Raw genomic sequence first — 20452 nt, 5'->3', positions numbered from 1 at the left:
ACGGAAATTTTTGTCCCTTACGACCTTTTTGTAAAAGTAGTTTAATGTTATAGATTTTTTTGTATCATAATTTATAATGTTAGAAATGACATAATTTTAAAAGATCTATATTTCTATAATGTTATTACGGGTAAAAATATTAGTTCATATATATAAAGATATACATACATATACAGCTCCTTCCATATATATTCTCTTTTTCTCGCTGCATATATTGCTAGGCCAGGCATGCAGGCTTAATATTGTAATTTTGCAGTGGACAGATAACCTAATTACTTAATTAGTACACATATTTGTAGGGAGGAATCCGTTTATGTGTCTGCCAACAGAGAACAATTCGACAAGATTCATTTTGAGTAAACCTTTTTAAGTTGAAATAATTAAGAGAGGGTACCGAGATTAATTTTAATTTGTGTAACCGTTGAATTTTAACTATAGATCTGTCATCATGCACGGAAATGGAATAAGATCCCCGCACGAAATCTCATATAAGAATAAAAGTAAACTTTGGGAATATTTATATATTAATTAGATCTTGAAGTTGTCAACTTGTTGCAAGACCTCATACAACCTATGTTTATTATTTATTATTATCTTCGTTACCTCCCACAACAATCCCACGTGACTAATACACATTCTAATTAATAATAAACACCATTAAACCAAATTATATATATTAAAAAAGAAAGAAAAGAAAAGTCTGTTTGGTGTTATATATATAGTAAACGGTAATTAAACGCTAGCAATTACGTAAATGATTATGAAATATATATTGTTATATATAGTTGGACCATGATCTGTGGCCATAAAATATCTTAGCAACGAAAGAATGTTTATCGATCGGCTGCGTACATGTAAATTTCTTTCATTATTTTTTATTTTAAATTGAAACAATATATGATAAAGAAGCAACTTGGCACAAGAATGGAGTGCAGAAGCTAGTTATACAAATCAATATTATTAAGAGGATAGGAGTGAATTGATGATTAATGAAGAGCCGGAATTATATATATTGTGTGAAGTCAACATTAATAAAGAACTGAAGAAAGTATAGATCAGTAAATTTTTTTATTTTTTATTTTATTTTTTGATGGAACATGAGATGTGGCTGCGGCGCCGGTTGCTGCCAAGTGCCAAGTGAGTAGTAATTTATCCCACTTGCATATATCTTATCGGGATTTGAATCTTCTAAAATTTAAATTTCATTTTAGAGAATAAAGTGTAATCTTCTACTTTTGAATAGTTTTTCTTTTATATTTATTCTTGGTCTCACCTATGAAATCAATGGTGATCACACTTTACTCTCTAAAATAAAATTCAAACTTTAAAGATCCAAATCCATCTTATCAAGCTCATTCATCATGCTATATATATTTTATTAATAATTAAAGACTATATAATTAAGGCTTTAATCGTTCACTTCTATATATAATATATATAAGCTAATTAATTTAGTTCGTCTTAGGTTTTCTTTCCAAACAACTTGTTATCTCCTCTATTGGGTACCTTTTTTAATTCTTTTCTTATTGTGCTACTTGCTGTTAGGTTTCTGACTTAAAAAAAATAATATTTATATCATAATTTTTATAGTATAATAAATAATTTCTTATTTTCTATTTTTTATTAATTATTTTTAATATTAAAAATAAAAAATATGAAAAAAAATTGAACATTCCTTTTTTTTTTTTTGGTTTTCCACGGTATCCCCCAACCCGACAAGTCAAGGACTAATCCATCGCGGTACTGAGCTCCATTTAAGGGTTTGCCGCTGGTCAATGAGTTGCTGCATGCACAAGGCGGGATTCGAACCCCCGACACTTGCTTAAACGGACTAGTGAGCTAACCACTAGACCAACCCAACTTGGTTGAACATTCCTATTTTATCCTTGTTAATTTTGTGATTTTGTTTCTTAACTCTTAACTCTAACTTTTTTTTTTGGAATTTTTGTGGCTTGATGATCAAGATTTTGGTTGGGTTTGGAAAATGGAAATTAGTTCAGTCCTTAAGGCCTGAGAGTCATATTACAATAAGTTAAAAGTGAAATGGGCTTTGTTGATGATAAACCAAAAATTAAAGTTGTAATGTTAAACTATAAAAGTGCAATGGACTTTGTTGATGATAAACCAAAAATTAAAGCTGTAATGTTAAACAAAAATCGAGGTGGCGATCTTTTATTTTATTTTATTTTTCAAAGCTAGATAATTTTATTTATAAAATAAAAAAAAATTATATAGGTGTTCATATATGAGACAAATAAAAGAAAGGGAGATTTTCAACGTTCTACTATAGAGATAACATCATATAATAATCTAATAAGAGAGATAAAAAAGTAAAATGCTCATCAATTAGGAAGTGAGAATTTGTTGAAGTTCTTTCTGCATCTTCAAAGCCGACGCCATTATTTCTTCCACACTAGTTGATACATTATCAAAGATGAACCTGTTCCTAGCCTTCTATAAGGACCAGCTCAAAATGACCATCATCATTCTCTGAGAGGAGCTATTGGGTTGGGTATGTAAGGCTACCATTCTCAAATTTCACTCAACATAGAAATCAGAGTTTTCGGTGCTCATTCCAATAGTTGGTAAACCCAATTTTTTACCAAATTTTCTTTGATTTTACACAATGGAAGATGCAATGATTGATTGTTTTCAGAAATTGTAGGCATCTTCGGCAGATAAGTTGAATCGATGGGATGCAATGGTGAAACATTTGCAGCACTGGAAGCTTTTCATGGAAGCCCCTCCAGAAAAAAATCTTAATCTTCCATGGGATTTTCGGGTTACACAATTCTCGCCACAAATTTTCTTATCTTATAATCTCTGAGCAAAATTCAATGGAAGGATGCGAGAACCCATAAGTCACACGGTACCCAGTACTCACTTCATACAAACTATTTTTATTAAGGGCCTAATAAATTTTATCTTCTCCACCTACAATTGTTGTTGCTAGCACACGCTGACTAGTGTCCTCAGAAAAAATACTTATAATTAGAGTTTCATTCTACTAACCATTAGAAAGTATTAAGTCTTTGACCATCAATAGTGGTTGATTTCGTAGATTTGAAGTTTCAGATGAAGAAACAACATAAGGATGTGGAGGAGCAAGCCAATGATCACCGAAGATTCGGATACTAGATCCATCACCAACTCGCCAAACCATCCTTTTTTCAACAACCTTGCGCCTTTTCAATATTCTACGCTATCCCCACAAAGGTACTGTTTCAATCTCTGCATTCATTATAGAACTGTATCAAAAATATTTACTTTTGAGGAGTTTAGATAGGAGTGATTGTGGTTGAGAGACAACTTTCCAACATTGTTTTGCTAATAGCGCCAAATTCTGATCCCCTAAGTCCTTAAAACCTAGTCCACCTTCCAATTTCGATCTTGTCATAGTATCCCAACTAATCCATGCTATTTTTCGCTCTGTACCTTTTTTAACCCACCAAAATCGGGAGAGTATATTGTGATTTGTGAATCTCCCTAATTAAAGTGTCAGAAAGACGGAAACATGATAATGAATAAATTGGGCTAGCCTCCCCAATAGCTTTGATTAGAACATGCCTGCCTGCAGAGGAGAAAAATTTTCTTTTCCACTCTTGAACTCGCTTCCTCACCTTGTCCTTTATTTCTCCGAAGGTGGCCTTTTTTTATTTTTGGACTATAAATGGAAGACCCAAATATTTATCTTGTGCACTAATATGATCAATTTCCAATTTTTGAGCCAGTAGTAATCGAGCAATGGGAAGAGTATTATTACTAAAGAATAGAGCTAATTTATGCAAATTAACTTTTTGGCCACTGAACCCTCGTATGACTAAAGAAAATTGAGAATATTTTCACAACTGTTTTCTGACGCTTTGCAAAAAAGGATTGAGTCATCCGCAAACAATAAATGATTAATAGTAGGACATCTTCGGTTGATCTGAATACCTTCAATGAGACTGTTTTGCTTTGCCTTATTTAGCAAAAAGGATAATCCTTCTCCACAGAAAAGAAAAAAGTATGGAGATAGAGGGTCTCCTTGACGGATACCTCTATTTGGTTAAAAAAACCAAAAGGTTGACCTTCAACAACGACAAAGTAAGAAACTGTAGTCATCACCTCTTGTATCCAACCAATCCACCTAGATTCAAATCCCAACTTCTCCAAAATAAACCAAAGAAAATGTCACTCAACACGATCATAGGCTTTGCCCATATCCAATTTAACAGCCATTTCACTCGATAGGTCCCTCTTCTTTGTCTTTAGATAGTGCATACATTTATGAGCGACTATGACATTGTTTGAAATCAATCTACCCTTAATGAAGGCACTTTTATTAGGGCTGATCAACGAAGTCATAAATTTTTGTAGCCGATAGACTAGTGCTTTAGAAATAATCTTATACACAACTGAGAAAAGGCTGATGGGTCTAACCTGTGTCATATCCTTTACATCAAGAATCTTAGGAATGAGACAAATTTGTGTATGGTTGAAGCTCTTTAGAAGTCTACCATTGGTAAAGAAACTGTGGACAACCTTAAAAACATCCTCCCCTACTAAACTTCAGTAGAATTGAAAGAATTTAGCCGTAAATCCATCATCACCAGGGACGCTCTGGGGGTGAACACTAAAGACCGTACATTTTACCTCATCAAAACTGACCGGTCTAATTAATTTTCTATTCATGGTTGCTGAAACTTTGGTTTCAAAATATTCGAATGCATGTGCCGGATTAGCTTGGTTAATTGATGTGAAGATATCCTTGAAGTATGTTTCAACTACTTGTGCAATTTTCTCACGGGTGGTAGCATATGTACCATCATTCTTTTCCAGTTTTCAAATTTTATTTCTCCGGATTCTGGATTGGAATGATTGGTGAAAAAAACTTGTATTTCTGACCCCTTCTTTTAGCCATTTTACATGAGATTTCTCCTTCCAATAGCTTTCCTCCCTAGAGTAAGCATCCTCAAGTTTATTTTCCAAGGTTTGAACCTGTTCTCCCCCTGTAATACCCTCCTCTCTGAGAATTTCAAACTGAGGTGTGAGTTCACCAATATCCTTCTTCGAATTAGATTTGTTATGCTGCTGCCATTGAACAATACGGTGCTTACAATGATTTAATTTTTGAGCCAAAACAAACATTGATGAGCCATCCACCCATTCCTTCCAAACTTCAGTGATAATTACTCAAATTTTTTCTAAACCACACCATCTCTCCTGAAATTTAAACCTCCAATTAGATTTTTCTATGACCGAATTTGTATCAAGGAGGATAGGCGCATGATCTGAACCATTTTCTACGAGTCGAGATAGCGAGGCTGATGGAAAACAATCCATCCACTCACCGTTTGTAAGTGCACGATCAAGCCACTCCTTGATTTGGTCCTGCCCTCGTCGCCTATTAGTCCAAGTGAACATTCTCCCAATCATACCCAAGTCCACCACTATCAATAAAATTCACAAATTCAGAAATAGATGAAGCTGATTTTAACCCCCTCCTTCCTTCTTATCGAGACTCACTATAGCATTAAAATCACCCATAATTATAACTTTTCCAAAGAAATCCTGTACAAAAGAGAAAAGTTCTGTGTATTAGGTAGACTGAATCCCATCCAAACTATTTAAATGTATCTCAATCATCCCCAAGAACAGTTCAAAACATGATCAGTTACCTTGTCAATTATGAAAAACTCTTTTTCAACAAGAATCTCAACCGTTGTACCCTCCTTCCATGTTAAAACCAATCCACCAGTTGTACCCGTCGGACTAATAATCCTCCAATCCGTAAAATGACAAGATCTCAACTTATTTTCTGCCAGACGAGATTGGTGTTTTGTTTCGCATAAAAACACAATCTCGAAGAGTGGAATTGACACATCTCTTTAAGATTTTGAATTGTCATAGGTCTTCCCAAACCGCGACAATTCCATGAAAGAACTCTTATGGCGATTTAAAAGGAATAAATATAGAAGAGAATAAAGAAAAGAATTGACAAAATCAAACATTGACCTAAACGGTACTAAAATTCTATTTTGAGAAAAATTCTAGAAGAGCAAGTTAAAGGAGGATGTACTCTTTACACTATTTAACTATCATTTAATACTTGAAGGTGAGGAATCTTTTATATCCGTTATATTTTAAGGCCAAAAAATAAAAATTTCAATTTAATATCTTTTGTAGATTTTTTAAATGTGAAATTTAAGGTGAATAATATTTTTTTAACATTTACTTTACATTTAAATTAACATGAATTAATTCTGTATTTTTTCATTTAAAATATTTTTCTTTAACATTCTTTTCACATAATGTTAAATACTGTACAATTAATAGTAAACTAAAATGCAAATTAGTATCAAAATAAATAAATAAATATAAATGAATCATTAAATAACTATTATAGTGGACAGTGTTGCTTAATTATGCATTGCTAATAAGCATGTAAACAAGTATAGTTAAGGTAAGAAAAGAAGAGAGGATGAGGGTTTTATAAGGGCAGAGAGACAGAGAGTGCAGCGCGGTGGAGAAAAAAGGCCGAAACCAACGCAATGGCAAGCACGGCGGTAGACAAAACCGAGGACCAACTCCGCCACGAGATCGGCGAGCTTCTTCGCCAACAGCGCGAGGTCACTCTCACTCACTCACTCACTCTTTCTTTCTACATCTACATTTCTATTCTGTGTTGTTTAGTTTTTGTTCTCTTTTTGAAAACTGTAGATTACGGAGAGGCTTCGAGATCCTCGAGGCCTTCGCAGAGGCGCTGCTGCTCCCCGCAACTTCTCTTCCAACGGAATTCGCCAACGACCTTTTCTTCGACCGGTTTGTTTCTTTTCTGCTTAGGGTTCTCCATGCCTTTAGGCTTTAGTAATCAGCATTCAATGTAGGATATTCATTCTTCTAAGTTTGTTATTCAGGGAGATAGGAATCACTCCGAAGATCAACCCCCTCCCAAACGTCGTCTATCATCTGCTGTCGTTAAGGTACCATTTCATGCATAATCTCTATGCTTTTTTTATCTATTGAAGTTCACTCCTTGATAGAGGGTTATGGCAACATAGGAGCATGCTATTGACTAATTATTATTCATTTGCGAATGAAGGTGGATGGTGGGGAGTTGACTGAAGATGCTGAGACTAAGGTGGATGGTGGGAGTGGGAGTGGAACTGCTTCTGAAGTTCACAGTGATAGGAAGCCTTTTAATTCTCATCAAAGTGGATGGTCTAGGAGAGATGATCAAAGAATTTCAAAGGTGGTAAATGCAAATGTATTGCCTTCTTCCATCAGTGTTTGGTTTAAGGTTGTAAATATAATGCTTTATCATTTTTTGTTCATGTAAGGCTTCTGAGATTCCTACTACGGAACATGTACCAAGGCTATTTCCGAAGAATGAGGATCCAAGCTTGGTTAATAGAAATAAAAGAATGCTGGGACAGCTTTTGGGAACTCTGGAGGTATGTTAAGACTAGTTACTTTGTTTTGCTTTTCGAAGCAATGGAAATAGAATGTTATAATCTATAAAGTCTGGATTTACTGAATACATTTTAGCTTTCTCTCATTGATAGGTTCTCTTGATGTTTCTGTCTAGATGTTTACTGCTATTTCTTCTATTCTTACAAGTTATTTTTCTTCTCTTCTATAAGCAGGTTCCTTTGATTTCATAACTATTGCTAGCGCTTACTTGGTTTCTATATTTTTATATGTTGTTTTTGGTATGAACTGTTCCAGAAATTCAGAAAGGAAGACAAGCAACTCTCAGGAACAGAGGCATATATGCGAAGATCTAATTCATTGCAAAGAGTAAGTTAATGTCTAGTCACTATAGCCACCAACTCTCGTTCTCCCAATATACTTAGATACTCTTAAATAATGGTCCAATCAACTCACTATGCATAACACTTATAGATAATAGACTTACGTTCATTGCCATAGGCTAGGTGAAAATTGAATAATTGATGGAATATTGATTAGACTAGGGTGAAATGTGCCGTTTTAAATTAAAGATGAATGTGGTGAAGTGCAATGTTCCCTGTTTGTTATGATGCTTGCATGTTACGTGAGCACCTCCATGTCAAGCACTGAATTAGCTTGAATTTATAACTCATCCAACCCACCCCTTTTGGTTTTTTTCATTGTATTATCTAAGACCTCATACAATAATATTCATTGAAATTCTTTCCTAGGCTGAGCAAAGAGCACGGGAGGAAAGTGAAAGGCTTAGGAAAGAAGAGCGTGAACAGATAGCTGAAAAATGGAGGAGAGACTTGGTTAGTTTTCAGTTTAAATTAGTGTGTTCTGTGTATTTATCCACACTAACACTTTCATCAATTTCCCTTTTTCGATTTTACTCTTCTTATTTCTATTTTCAGACTCTTAGGGCACGTGTGGCTGCTAAGACAGAAGAAAAAAGATTGGAGTTGCTATTTCTTCGATGGAGTGAGCATCATAAAAGACTAAGCAATTTTATAAGGTTATTTTTTATTTTCAGATATTTTATGACAAATCTTGAAGTAACACTAACCCTTGAAGATGTGAAGCTTCTCATGACAAATCTTTTTTGTTACTTCATGCCTTAATATCTGATATCATATCATGTTATGTGATGCTTTGCAGGTTATTTTTAATTTTGGTCCAAGTGTCCATATTCACATTTTATTGAGACGAAGATAAGTTTCTGTTCATGTGCTTTGTAGTTTTGAAGCAAGTTGAGGACCAGATGTTTCCTGCTAATTGCAGGATTTTAGGTAGACATATGAATTTTTCTTTGATCATTTTTGGCTTTTCTTTGATTGAATGTGGCATGCATTTTTCCAGGACTAAAGCAGAGCCTCCAATATACTATTTGCCTAACAAGCCCTTGGAGGAAGACACTGAGTCAATTGAGAAACGCAAAGAAGAGGTTTGTACAACCCCCCCCCCCTTTTATTTTTGTTAAGTCTTCATATTGTATATATTTGAGTTTTGACAATTATGAATATCACAGTGTAGCATTAAGCCAGCCAAATCTTAATTGAATCTCAAAACATATAATTAATAATTTATTCATGTGATATCTTTCTTTTAAATTTGCAGGATTTCTTAGCATGGAAGAATGTTAGAAGAGAGGAAGTCTCTGAGTATCAGAAACAGATTGGGGAGCAGTATCTTGCAAATGTTGAGAAGGAGCTAGAGAGATGGCAAAATGCAAGGAATGCAAAGAAAGCAAACAATGATCAGAATTTGCAGGAGACTATGGACAAAGAACTGGACACACATAGGCTTGAGCATGGTCCCAAGAAAAGAAAGATCCCAGGCGGAAGCACTGATGACGATGATGTGGAAGATATAAATGTTGGAGAGGATGACATGATGGACGACGAATTAGAGGATGATTCTGGGAGAAGGGTTGAGGAAGCAATTGAAACAGAAGCGGATAACAACAATGCAGATTCTGCAGCTGATGCCGATAATGTTGAGAAGCAGTGATGGCTGGCCAGGGCTGTCTACTTTAGAGGATTCTGAGATATTCGTGTTTAGTAGTAATTTTTTTTCTTAGCTATGTATTAGAAAACCTGTTGCCTTTGTGTTTTCTGTATTCAAATTAACTTTGTTCACATGTTTTCACAGTATGTTTGGGACTGTTCTCTTTAGCATCAAACTTAGCATACAGAACTTCAAAATTTATGATGTATTTAATGTATTGGAAATTTAAATATATTTATTTTATTCTATGTGTGCTAAACTGCTAATTAGTTACTGATTAGTCCCATGTCCCTCACTATTGGTACTTGGTAATTGTCATATTACCTTCGCACGTGCCCTATATATATACAAGCAGAAAAAAAAAAAAACATACAAACATTATTGGTAATTTAGGATATTATCCAATCAAGTGCCGAGCAATTCTGCTTTTTAGAATACACAAAAGAGAGAACTTTCCAACGAGGTTCGAGACAATAAAGAATTCCAAGGAAGTTTCCAACCCTCTAGTTTCAAATGAGCGTACCATGCTGGAAACTGTCGTTTAATGGATACTTTACGTGTTATTTATCTTCTATCATTTTATTTGATAATCTCAATCTGCTACATGGCTCCATCATTTTTCTTTTTTCGGTGAGATGAGAAAGAATAGCCAGAAAGTGTTTGATTAAAAGGCTCCAAATTTTTTGCTTCACTTTCACATTCACAACCTACTTGCCATTTAATTGGTAATAACTGGATGCATTGTTGCATTATTTATAACTTTGGTTAAAGTGATATCTCCATTGTGTAGTGCGGAAAAACTAATGTGGTAACGCTTTTGTTCAAGCATTTAAAATGAGTTGTTTTAACGTTATTTAATCAAAGGTTCGATGACAAAAATATTCTCTTTTTGATGCATCCATTCTCATTTTGTTTGTGGGTCGTTAGTATAAAATAAACATCCATGTTTGATGTTCCAATCATTAGCATTTAGCAGCTGCGCTGCGCTAATTTGGATCTGCCTAATCCTTGTTGATTCATGGTACATATAAAAAGGTTGGACAATGAATAGGTAAGGAATCTACTGAAGGGTTTTCTTAATGCGAAAGAAACAAGAGATGTGGTTGACTGGTTGGGTCTACTACAGTACTACTCACTATGTCTTGAATCGATGGAGTTGGCTTTTTCAGTTAATAATGTGACCCACATGGGGGAACTTTGATCTTCGTGAGTGTGTTTTGAGAATGCTATATTTTAGAGGTATTTAAATTTTATTTATTTAACCTTTTTTGTTAAAATAATTTATTTGGATATTTTGATAGTCAGTCAGTTAGGGTTGTTCCTTCAATTTTTGCATAGAAAGAGAATGATATGTTTTATGACTTATGAGTGCCAAATTTTGTTTTTCACTTTTTTTATGTTAGATATTTGTAGGTTCTGCCACCGTAGAATACGAATATACGATACGATACGGTACCTTGGATTGGAGGGAGAACCAATAAAAGGCTTTAAAAAAGAAAGCATAAGAAGCCCAGTTTCATATTTTAGCCCAAAATGCTTGGCCCCGGCAAATCTGAAGAATCTTGGCTCCGGCATTTGTCATTCGACCCTCTTCTCATGTAACTTGAAAAATGAAATTGAGTTTTGCTACAGAGCCAATAAAATATTTGTATAGAATAACCATTCGAGTACTAAAAATAATAAACATCTTATTTTAAAGATCGAATTCTTAACTTTTTAGATCTAACACTCTGATATCATAATACTTTAGCTAATAAAAAGAGATAATACTAATGATTATATTTTTGATATTGAATTTAATATTTCTAAACCTCAAGTGTACACATTATATAAATATTTTATTGACTCCGTATACTTTCTCAAATTATGAAAACTTTTAATAGGGTAAGAGCAACCGAATTAGCATCAAAGCTCAACAACCAAAACTGAAGTAGCATTATCTATAAACTACAGTAGCATTATTTGGTCGAAGAAAATTGTTGTTTTTGTGTTTCCTAATTCCAACGTGATTCAATGGTTTTTTTCAATTTCAAGTAAGATATGTTCTTCATAAGAAGAAACATGGAATTTTCTAATTTATTGTAGTAGTTACTAATCAACATCCATCCTCAACATGTTTTCCACAATGTTATCATCATCAACATAACCATCATTGTTATTATTATTTTATTTTATTTTTATTTATCCATTCCAGAGTTCACTAATTACTTTGTCTACCAAAACAACTAGCAACCAAAAAATTAAAAAGTGTGACTCCATCGTCATCGTCATCAAAAGCCAAGCCACCCTCATTCGTCATTCCCTCACTTACACACACACACACTCTCTCTCTCTCTCTCTCTCTCTGAGTCAAGACACAGACACGCACTGTAACAACAAACCCAAGACGACAATACAGAGAGAGAGAGAGAGATAAAGAGAGGAAAATGAGCAATAGAGCGAACCCAGCATACCAAAATGGAGAACAGAGAGGAAGACAGGAAGAAGCAGCAGCTGCTTCATCATCATCGTATGCAAACGGTTACAATCAGAGCCGTCCATACTTCTACCCAACAACACCCGCACGTTCTTCTTCCGCAGCATCTCTCAAAGGATGCTGCTGCTGCCTCTTCCTTCTCTTCTCATTCATCGCTCTCTTGGTCCTCGCCGTCGTCCTCGTCGTCCTCCTCGCCGTCAAACCCAAGAAGCCACAGTTCGATCTACAGCAGGTAGGTGTACAGTATGTGGGCATAACGCCGTCCACCGTGGCCGACCCAACCACAACGGCCGCCTCATTCTCACTCACCATCAGGCTCCTCTTCACCGCCGTCAACCCCAACAAGGTAGGGATCAAGTACGGCGAGTCCAGGTTCACCGTTATGTACCGTGGAATCCCATTGGGGAGAGCCTCTGTTCCGGGCTTCTACCAGGATGCTCACAGTGTAAGGTCAGTTGTGGCCACCATCGCCGTTGATCGGGTTAATCTTCTTCAGGCCGACGCCGCTAATTTGATGCGTGACGCCTCGCTCAACGACCGAGTGGAGCTCCGAATTCTGGGTGACGTTGGTGCCAAGATCCGAGTCATGAACTTCGATACCCCTGGTGTTCAGGTGCCTAATTTCTTATGCCCATTCCCTTTTTCTCTTCAATTTTTCCAACTCGGTAGTTCACGAATCTTGCCATTGTTGCCTCTAGTTACACCTTACAGTTTATAATACAACTTTCCCAATTTAGCTTCGCTTTTTTTAGTTTCTTTACCTTTTTTATTTTGGCTTATGGATTAAGATTCCTAGTTGGTGGTTTCGATTTTGATTCTTAAATGTGATTGTAGTTTAGAGAGAGACGGAGAGAGAATGAGAGTGGCGGAGGCCGGAGGGGAAGAGGGACGGTGGTGTAGCTACGAATTCCACTACCCTCTGCTTTTTTGTTTCTTTATTTCTCTTTTTTTTCCTTCTTTTAAAAATCTTGCTAACATGCGCTGATGAGGACGTGGGTGGTGGCTTGGTGTTTCAGAATTCCAGTATAGTAATTACTAATTAGTAATTAGTACCACATTGCCCACCATGATAACGTGCGCCGAAAGTTATTTTGTATCAGTTATCGGTTTATATAAACTATGGTATCATATTATTTAACGACCTAATTTGTATTTTATATGATTATTATTATTATGATTTGATGCTGAGGGTACCAACACTTGACCACTTCTTCTCTTGTATAGCTTTATGCCTTCTTTAACTTCTATCTCGTCTGATTTGATACTTTTTTCTGTTGGGTGTGTAAATCTCTGCAGTTTCTGCCTAACACCATTGCATCATATGCACATGTATTTCCCTCTTTTGTTTTATTACTATTTAAATTTTTGGGTGATTTAATTACACATATTTTTGGGTACATCTTTCGGGCTATACTCCTTTAGTCATTTTCCACTTTTGATCTTGGTTGCGCTCCTTTTGGTCCTTGGCTTCATCTTCAATTTATGTACCTCTTTGTCACTCTGTGCCCATGGCTCTTCTTGGTTAATGGAATATTTCTAATGTGTGGGGTTTCTGCCTCTTTTCTTTTTTTCTTTATCCTTTATAGTTTTACACTCATGGCTTAATCCAAACATTAAAATGCTGCACTCATGTATTCTTCGCTATCAATTCTATTTATCTTACAGAAAAATCAATTATTTTTATTTATAATTGTTTAAGTATGGTTTAAAACTTGTTGCGCCATTGATTCTGCCTGAATGCCGTGGTGAGACATTGTATTGTATTTTATTTATTGATATAGTTTGTATGATAAGATTATTTAAAATGACATTTGTTTATAGATGGAGCATAATTCACCCAAGTGCTTTTCAAATATGCAATTATTCTCTCTAGTAGTAGTTACTATCCTTTATCAATGTGCTGCTTTAATGGGGGTAGAATGGGAATGAATTCAGGATGCAAAAGTTACTGTAGATTTTGCCATTGGAAAAACTTATTGTTACTTAGGGCCCTACTTTGGCCAGTAACTATATGATTAGAAAGGGTAAAGAAAATGATAAAATTATTAGGCCCCACCAAAGTTGAACCTAAGTCGCTGGATTCAGAGTCCATAGTACCAACAACTTATCATGGATTACGGTGTCTGTGTTAGTTGATGCTCAATAGTCAATAATGTTCATTTTAACATTTGTTCCAATGCCAAGGATGTAATTTTTAGTGGCTACTCAAAATAAGATTTCTTTCCATAAAGATAATAAATAGTTTAATTAAAAATATGAAATCATTTAATAAATATTATAATTCTTTTTACATAAAGACATCCATATATATAAATAGTTACCCTTGTCTCTTCCACTATGGTCGTGATGTTAGATGCTACAATATACTAAGCATTATAAATTAGTTTAAAAAATCAATCTAGAATCATAGAGCATACAAATGTCAAAGTGTATGTTGGCATTTGTTTTCTTTTTAGGCCAAGAAAAGTGTTGAGCATGTGACTCTCCGGGTTGTGGTGGGGCATATGGCATGGTATGGGATGGATTGTGTTCACATTTTAACTCCTTCCCAATTCTTATTAACATTGTTCAAATCATATGTTTGTGAGTAACAATAATAAGACTCCTAAGTCAAAAAAATTTGTCACTTTATCTGGGTAATAACAATCATTTGGTTGATAATGTTGAACTGAACTGCACAGGTGTCGGTGGATTGTGCAATAGCGATCAGTCCAAGAAAGCAATCTCTGACTTACAAGCAGTGTGGATTCGATGGATTGAGTGTTTAATGATTAATGAGGAGGTATCATTCACTTGTTGATGCTACTAATTAATGTCTCTCATTTCTTTAAGTAATGTAAGTAAAGAAATGAGGATGGGAAAGTAAAGGCATTGGATTTGGAGGAGTGAGTTTAGAATAGAAGAGAATGGTTATCAATTGATCACAAGGAAGTTGCTAAATTGCAAGGCCAGCCATCATTTTCATTTTTTTTTTTTTACTCTCAAAAAGAATTTTGCAGAAATTATTTAATTTAATTGGTTACTTCAGTCAGAAGACAACAAAAACAAGTTGCAAACTGTAATCTGTAAAGTAAATCCAATGGGTGGGGTGAGAGGTTTCTATGTTCTTCTCCCTCCCTTTTTTCTGCTCAACTATATATATTTGTTCCGTTTGATTATTATTGAGAGGTATCTACTAACAATTAATATATAGTTGTGCTCCATTAAAATCCAAGCTTGTTTTGTTGAGTCTCAATTACGAGAAAACATGAAAATTAGAAGGCATTAAACTAGCTTATTTAGACATGGTGATCAACCTGTTATCGTTTTCATTTATAGTCATCGTTCCCTTTTTAAAATGAGACTATAATACGCAAAAAGAGTTAGTTAAATATGACGATAGTAATAATAAATAAGGGTCAAGATCTTCTGAAGTAAAAAAAATTAGTAAAGTAATAGAGTAATTCTAAAATTAAGATAGTAGATTATTCATTTTACTAAATTCTTGTTTTAGAAGATTTAAATTCAATAAATAAATAAAACAAAGCAATGTTTAGTTGGTTAATGGCTAGGTGATATTGAAAACAATCCCTAAAGAAATTTTAATGGTCTAAGGAATAAGGTATTGAGCAATTTCACTACTATGATTGGATATCAAGGAGCGATAAGACACTCGAATGTTATTTTTTATTGGGAGAGACTCATATAAAGATCACGAAAATAACTTTTTTTTTAAAGTTGTTGACGTGTCACTTTATGATTGGTATTTATTAAAACCGATTAATAAAATTTATTTCTAAACCAAATGTTTTAAATTTGGTTTGACCCGGTTAGTTTAAATAAACCGATTCAGATCATTTTTTTTCTTTTTCTTAAATCTACCAAATTATGTCGTTTCACAGTCCCTTCTCCTCCCGAAACATTACTTTTACAAAAGCTCTCTCATCTCTCATCTCTCATATCACTTTCACAGAAGCTCTCTCATCTCTCATATCTCATTGACGCGAACCCAAGTTTTCTCCTTCAATCGGCATCGGTCTCTCTTACTGCCTCCGACAAGCTCGTCGTCGGTCTCCTGCGGTCTCCGATCTCGCGTGCCTTCCTTGTCCTTGTCGTCATTGGCGGCAGTAGCAGCAGCTCCCGGACCTGGGCGTCGTCGCCGCTCCGTGCAGTCTCGCGTCGTCGTTGCGCCCGTCGACGCCGAGACAGAAGCAGTAGGTCCCCGACTTTCTCCTCGCCTTCAGCAACTCTTCGGCTTCCTTCGCACAACCTGGTCCCAATTTGGTGAGTTTCAACAAATTTTTCTGTTCGTCTCTATTGTGTTTGGTTGCTGTGTTTGATTTTTTTGCCAAAAAAATCACATTGAGTGAAGATCACCAATATGGACACATGTGTATTCATAAAAAAATGAACTGTATGAATGATTGAAGTCAAAATTGAGATTTTTTACTATTTTATTAATAATTGTATAATTGGGATCAAATAGAATTAAATGAGTTATAAAAAAAACTGGTAACTAAAATTAAAATGGATTTTGAAATAAGAAGTAGTGATGAAAGAAAAACAGTAATATAAAAAATATAATTGCAGAGATACAAATTGCAGAGAGAATATATAGCTATATATATGATAAGGTCTTAATATTCTGGTATGTCATTCTTTCTGTGTTAAATTCTTTTTCTTTTGTATATGTATCAAAGGTTTGCTGTGTCCTGTACTTATAAAGGTTTTTTAATGTCTACTAAACTGTATTAAGGGATTATAATAACTTTTTTACATGTATTCTATCTCAAAGTTTAAGATGCACGCACATTCAATCATAAAAGTGAATATTTGCAATGACCATTTTTAATGGTTAGAATTGAGATTTTATCAAAATATATATTTATTTTACGGTGATTTAGGTAGTTATAAAGTGTTATTAAAATTAAATTGTATATTTTCTTTATAATTCTACTGATGAAAGGGAAGCAATAATACCCTCTATATATTGAGCCACAAGTTAATACTTGCCAAAATGTTATCATTCTAATGCCTACTCTTGAATCTTGATAGCTTGATCTATTGCTGAAAAATTATTGAGATAAATTTGGTGCTGTTCTACTCTAAAAATCATGATAGTTAAATCTTTTTGTTGTTGAAAATCATTACTGAATTGAATTTGTTAGTGATTGAACTTTGAATTTGTTACTTCTAGGTCCTTTGGGTTACAATTCCTATTTGTATGCTGCGTTTTCTCTTCATAACTTGATCTTAATTTATCAAATTTTTATTTAAAATTTGAGTTGCATACACATCTCTTGTTAACTTCCATTTTAGTCAATTTTTTTAGTTTAGGTTAAGATGTCTTATGAAGCTATCTACTACTTCTACCTGTTCTTATTTGGGGGGTAAAATTTTTACTTTTTTACATATATAAAATTAGAAAGAAAACGAGTCTGGGTGCAATGGATGTTAATTTGGAACCACTCAATTTACAAGACAACGTTGAAGATTGCTTGATGAGTGTGAAAGAGAATGTAAATTGCACTTGTGATTGCGGTGGCAGCAGTAGCAAGTGTATTGTTGTGACGGCCGATGATATTATAAATCAGACATTTGAAACATCGGATGCAACTTATAACTTGTATATGCGTTATGCAAGGTGTGTCGGGTTCGGAGTTCGCAAGGATGATCCAGCGCGTGGAAAAGATGGAACACAACACAGAAAATGATGTTTTTGCAACAAGAAAGGAAAGAGAGCCGATAAATACATCTTTAATTCGAATAGGAAGAGGGAGCATAAAGTGCTGACTCGTACGGGTTGTGAAGCTATGTTTGTGGTATACTTTGACACCAAAACTTCAGCTTGAAAAGTTAAAAAATTAGTTGAGAAGCACAACCACAATCTTGTCCCCCAATGCTTGGTACACCTAATTCCAAACCACCGTGGGATGAATGAGGCTCAAAAAGCTCAGGCGAACACCATGCACAATAATGGTCTACCAACCTCTAAAATAATGGGACTAATGGTAGGCCAAGCCGGAGGTTATACTAATGTCAGGTTCACAAAGAAGGATCTGGATAACCACAATGAAAAAACTCGTCGTGCAAAGCTCATTGGTGGAGATTCTAATGCAACAATTAGTTATCTACTTGAAAAAGTCGATGTTGACCCCATGGCCATGGTAAGGTACAGTGCTACTGATATAAGTCGGTTGGTGAATCTATTTTAGGCAGATGGCATTTGTAGGACGGATTATCAGTGATTTGGAGATGTGCTTGAATTTGATACAACCTATCAAAAAAATAAGTACAGAAGACCGTTGGTAATCTTCTCGGGTTGTAACCATCACCGTCAAACATGCATATTTGGCTTTGCCTTGATAGAGAACGAACAAACGACAATATATACGTGGTTGTTACAAAACTTTCTAGATATCATGCTGAACAAGCCTCCTAGTGTTGTGGTCACAGTCGGTGATGAGGCAATGAAGGCAACAATTCAAGAAATCTTTCCAAATGCAACTCACCGATTATGTGGTTGGCACATTCAGAAAAATGTAACGGCAAACATAAAAAACAAAGGTTTTTCCAACGACTTCAGAAGATATTTGTATGCTCCATGGCATCTGGATGAATTTGAAGAATATTGGGAGAATATGATAAAAAAAATATGGGTTAGAGAAAAATGAATGGGTACTAATTTAATTTAATAATATTTAGCAACAGAAATGTCACTTTTTAATCTAAATAGCAGCAAGAAAATCAAGAATAGTTTTGTAAGATAAATATGTTATTTAGATTAAAAAGTGACATTCCTGTTGCTGAATATTATCAGCATGAAACTCTTCAAATTGAATAACTAATTTGGGGAAAGGTATAAAGCCAATTTAGACTACTTTTGGAAGCACTCTAAATGAATTTTTGAACCAATAAAGAAAGAATTTTTTATTGGCAAGCACAGCAAAAAGCTTCCATATTATCAAATCTCAATTATACCAAATTCTTTGTTATTTCTTTCTTTAGAAATTAAAAGCATTAACATCATTTATATTGTGATAGTCAAAGCATTATCATCGTTACCAAATTACTTGTTATATCTTTTATATTTGTCTTACTTCTTAAATTAATTGTCATATTTTTTACATTTGTAGAAAGAATTACATTTTGGGGAGAAGCTTCCTCCAGGCTGTTCATGGCTTTATTACAATAATTACAATTCAAACATGGACGGAGATGATATGTCACATGTAAGTTTCGGTCTTTAGGATAACATTTTTATTAATAGAATTTTGTGTGTACACTTTAACTAAATAATTAATGTTGACATCGTTTTTATAGTGTTTGGACCTTTTATTTCGACCAACTAAAGAGATGAAATTTTTTGAATATGAGTTGGCCATTTTTGCTTACATCTTTGGAAACAATTTGAATCTGAAGTAAGTAAAATTAATTTATTTCTCATTTTAATTGTTGTTTTGTCATGTAATTATTTTTTTAATATTTTTTAACACCATAGTATAATATTCTTTTACATGATTTAAGGGAAGTGTTTGGTCCAGACAATTATTGTATGGGCACACATGAGATTCTTCTAACTATTATACCGGCAAGTCAATAATTGGTGATGTAAGAATTATTTCAGCAATATTTTTTTGTTATGCTTGCAAATTTATAAAATTTGGATTAGTGCAGCTTAACTGTGATTGTCTTTAATCCATAGGTCCTTACCTTAGTTTGTTCGATAATGACCAAAGAGTCATTTAGGCCAAGTAAAATCAAATTAGGTAACTAATGGTTTTTGCCACTGACATTCTCTGTAAGTTTATTAGTAATTCAAAATGTACTCTTCATTATAAATATATCTTTCTAGTTATACTATAAATATAATAAGATTCCTCACATAGTTCAATATGCAATGTAGCAAATTGTTTTTAGTTTAAAATAGAAATGTTTCGACACAATGAAATACATCAAGAATAACTTTATGGGAGACCTTGGCGGTTTACACGAGGTTCGTTAATTCTGGTCAAATTTCAATTAATTGGAATATTAATATTTCAATGCTATTTTTATTAAAAATTATCTTTTGAATGTTGTATATTTTTGTGCCAATTTACCTTAATGGTCATTGGTTTCTCATAGTGGTTAATTTGCTTTATGAGACCGTGAGGTATATGGACTCGTTCAAGCATTGTACATCGATGACAGAATGTAAGAGTGTCATTGACGATGTGTTAACTTATCTTAAGAAGTTTGTATCCGACAAAAACTTCCAAGAAATACTTTCACATAAAAACCTTCAATTTTCTAAGTATAAATTTTCTAAGCCAGCTGTCCCGCAACAAAATGCCAAATCGCAAGTTTAAAAATACGAATTTTCAGAGTACAAATTAATTTTTCTGACTGTTTGTTCTTTTATAATATTGCTTTGTTAATGTGTGCCTTGAATTATGATGAAGAAATGATTGTGGTATCTCGGTCGCTGAATGGATGATCTTCAACCACTATTGGGGCGTCAATAAGCCATGGGTAGAAAAATCGTCTATGAATTTTATAATGTTTAGTTTG

The 20452-nt window shown here is 34.3% G+C and overlaps 2 protein-coding genes across 2 annotated transcripts; both read left to right on the top strand.

Annotated features, from left to right (window-relative positions):
- The first annotated feature begins 6430 nt into the window (after positions 1-6430).
- Positions 6431-9692, top strand: LOC107468564 (uncharacterized). Its single transcript, XM_016087868.3, has 10 exons — positions 6431-6611; positions 6703-6804; positions 6900-6965; positions 7085-7234; positions 7323-7436; positions 7711-7782; positions 8166-8249; positions 8352-8452; positions 8797-8881; positions 9055-9692. The coding sequence occupies exons 1-10, from the start codon at positions 6534-6536 to the stop codon at positions 9445-9447; spliced, it is 1245 nt and encodes a 414-aa protein (XP_015943354.1). The 5' UTR covers positions 6431-6533; the 3' UTR covers positions 9448-9692.
- A 1993-nt stretch (positions 9693-11685) lies between these two features.
- Positions 11686-15078, top strand: LOC107468566 (uncharacterized). The gene is made up of 2 exons (XM_016087872.3): positions 11686-12533; positions 14602-15078. Exons 1-2 carry the CDS (start codon positions 11871-11873, stop codon positions 14686-14688), a joined length of 750 nt encoding a protein of 249 aa, XP_015943358.1. The 5' UTR covers positions 11686-11870; the 3' UTR covers positions 14689-15078.
- The last annotated feature ends 5374 nt before the right edge of the window (positions 15079-20452 follow it).

Source organism: Arachis duranensis, chromosome 10, assembly GCF_000817695.3.
Source record: "Arachis duranensis cultivar V14167 chromosome 10, aradu.V14167.gnm2.J7QH, whole genome shotgun sequence".
NCBI classification, from domain to species: Eukaryota; Viridiplantae; Streptophyta; class Magnoliopsida; order Fabales; family Fabaceae; genus Arachis; species Arachis duranensis.
This window is presented reverse-complemented; position numbering and strand designations above follow the sequence as displayed.

What these genes read in the sequence shown, in the direction of transcription:
- LOC107468564 (XM_016087868.3), top strand. Translation starts at nt 6,534, where the DNA reads ATGGCAAGCACGGCGGTAGACAAAACCGAGGACCAACTCCGCCACGAG. An exon ending in AACGACCTTTTCTTCGACCG is followed by an intron (nt 6,805 to 6,899) that starts GTTTGTTTCTTT and finishes TTTGTTATTCAG; the next exon opens with GGAGATAGGAATCACTCCGA. An exon ending in TTGAGAAACGCAAAGAAGAG is followed by an intron (nt 8,882 to 9,054) that starts GTTTGTACAACC and finishes TTAAATTTGCAG; the next exon opens with GATTTCTTAGCATGGAAGAA.
- LOC107468566 (XM_016087872.3), top strand. Translation starts at nt 11,871, where the DNA reads ATGAGCAATAGAGCGAACCCAGCATACCAAAATGGAGAACAGAGAGGA. An exon ending in TCGATACCCCTGGTGTTCAG is followed by an intron (nt 12,534 to 14,601) that starts GTGCCTAATTTC and finishes TGAACTGCACAG; the next exon opens with GTGTCGGTGGATTGTGCAAT.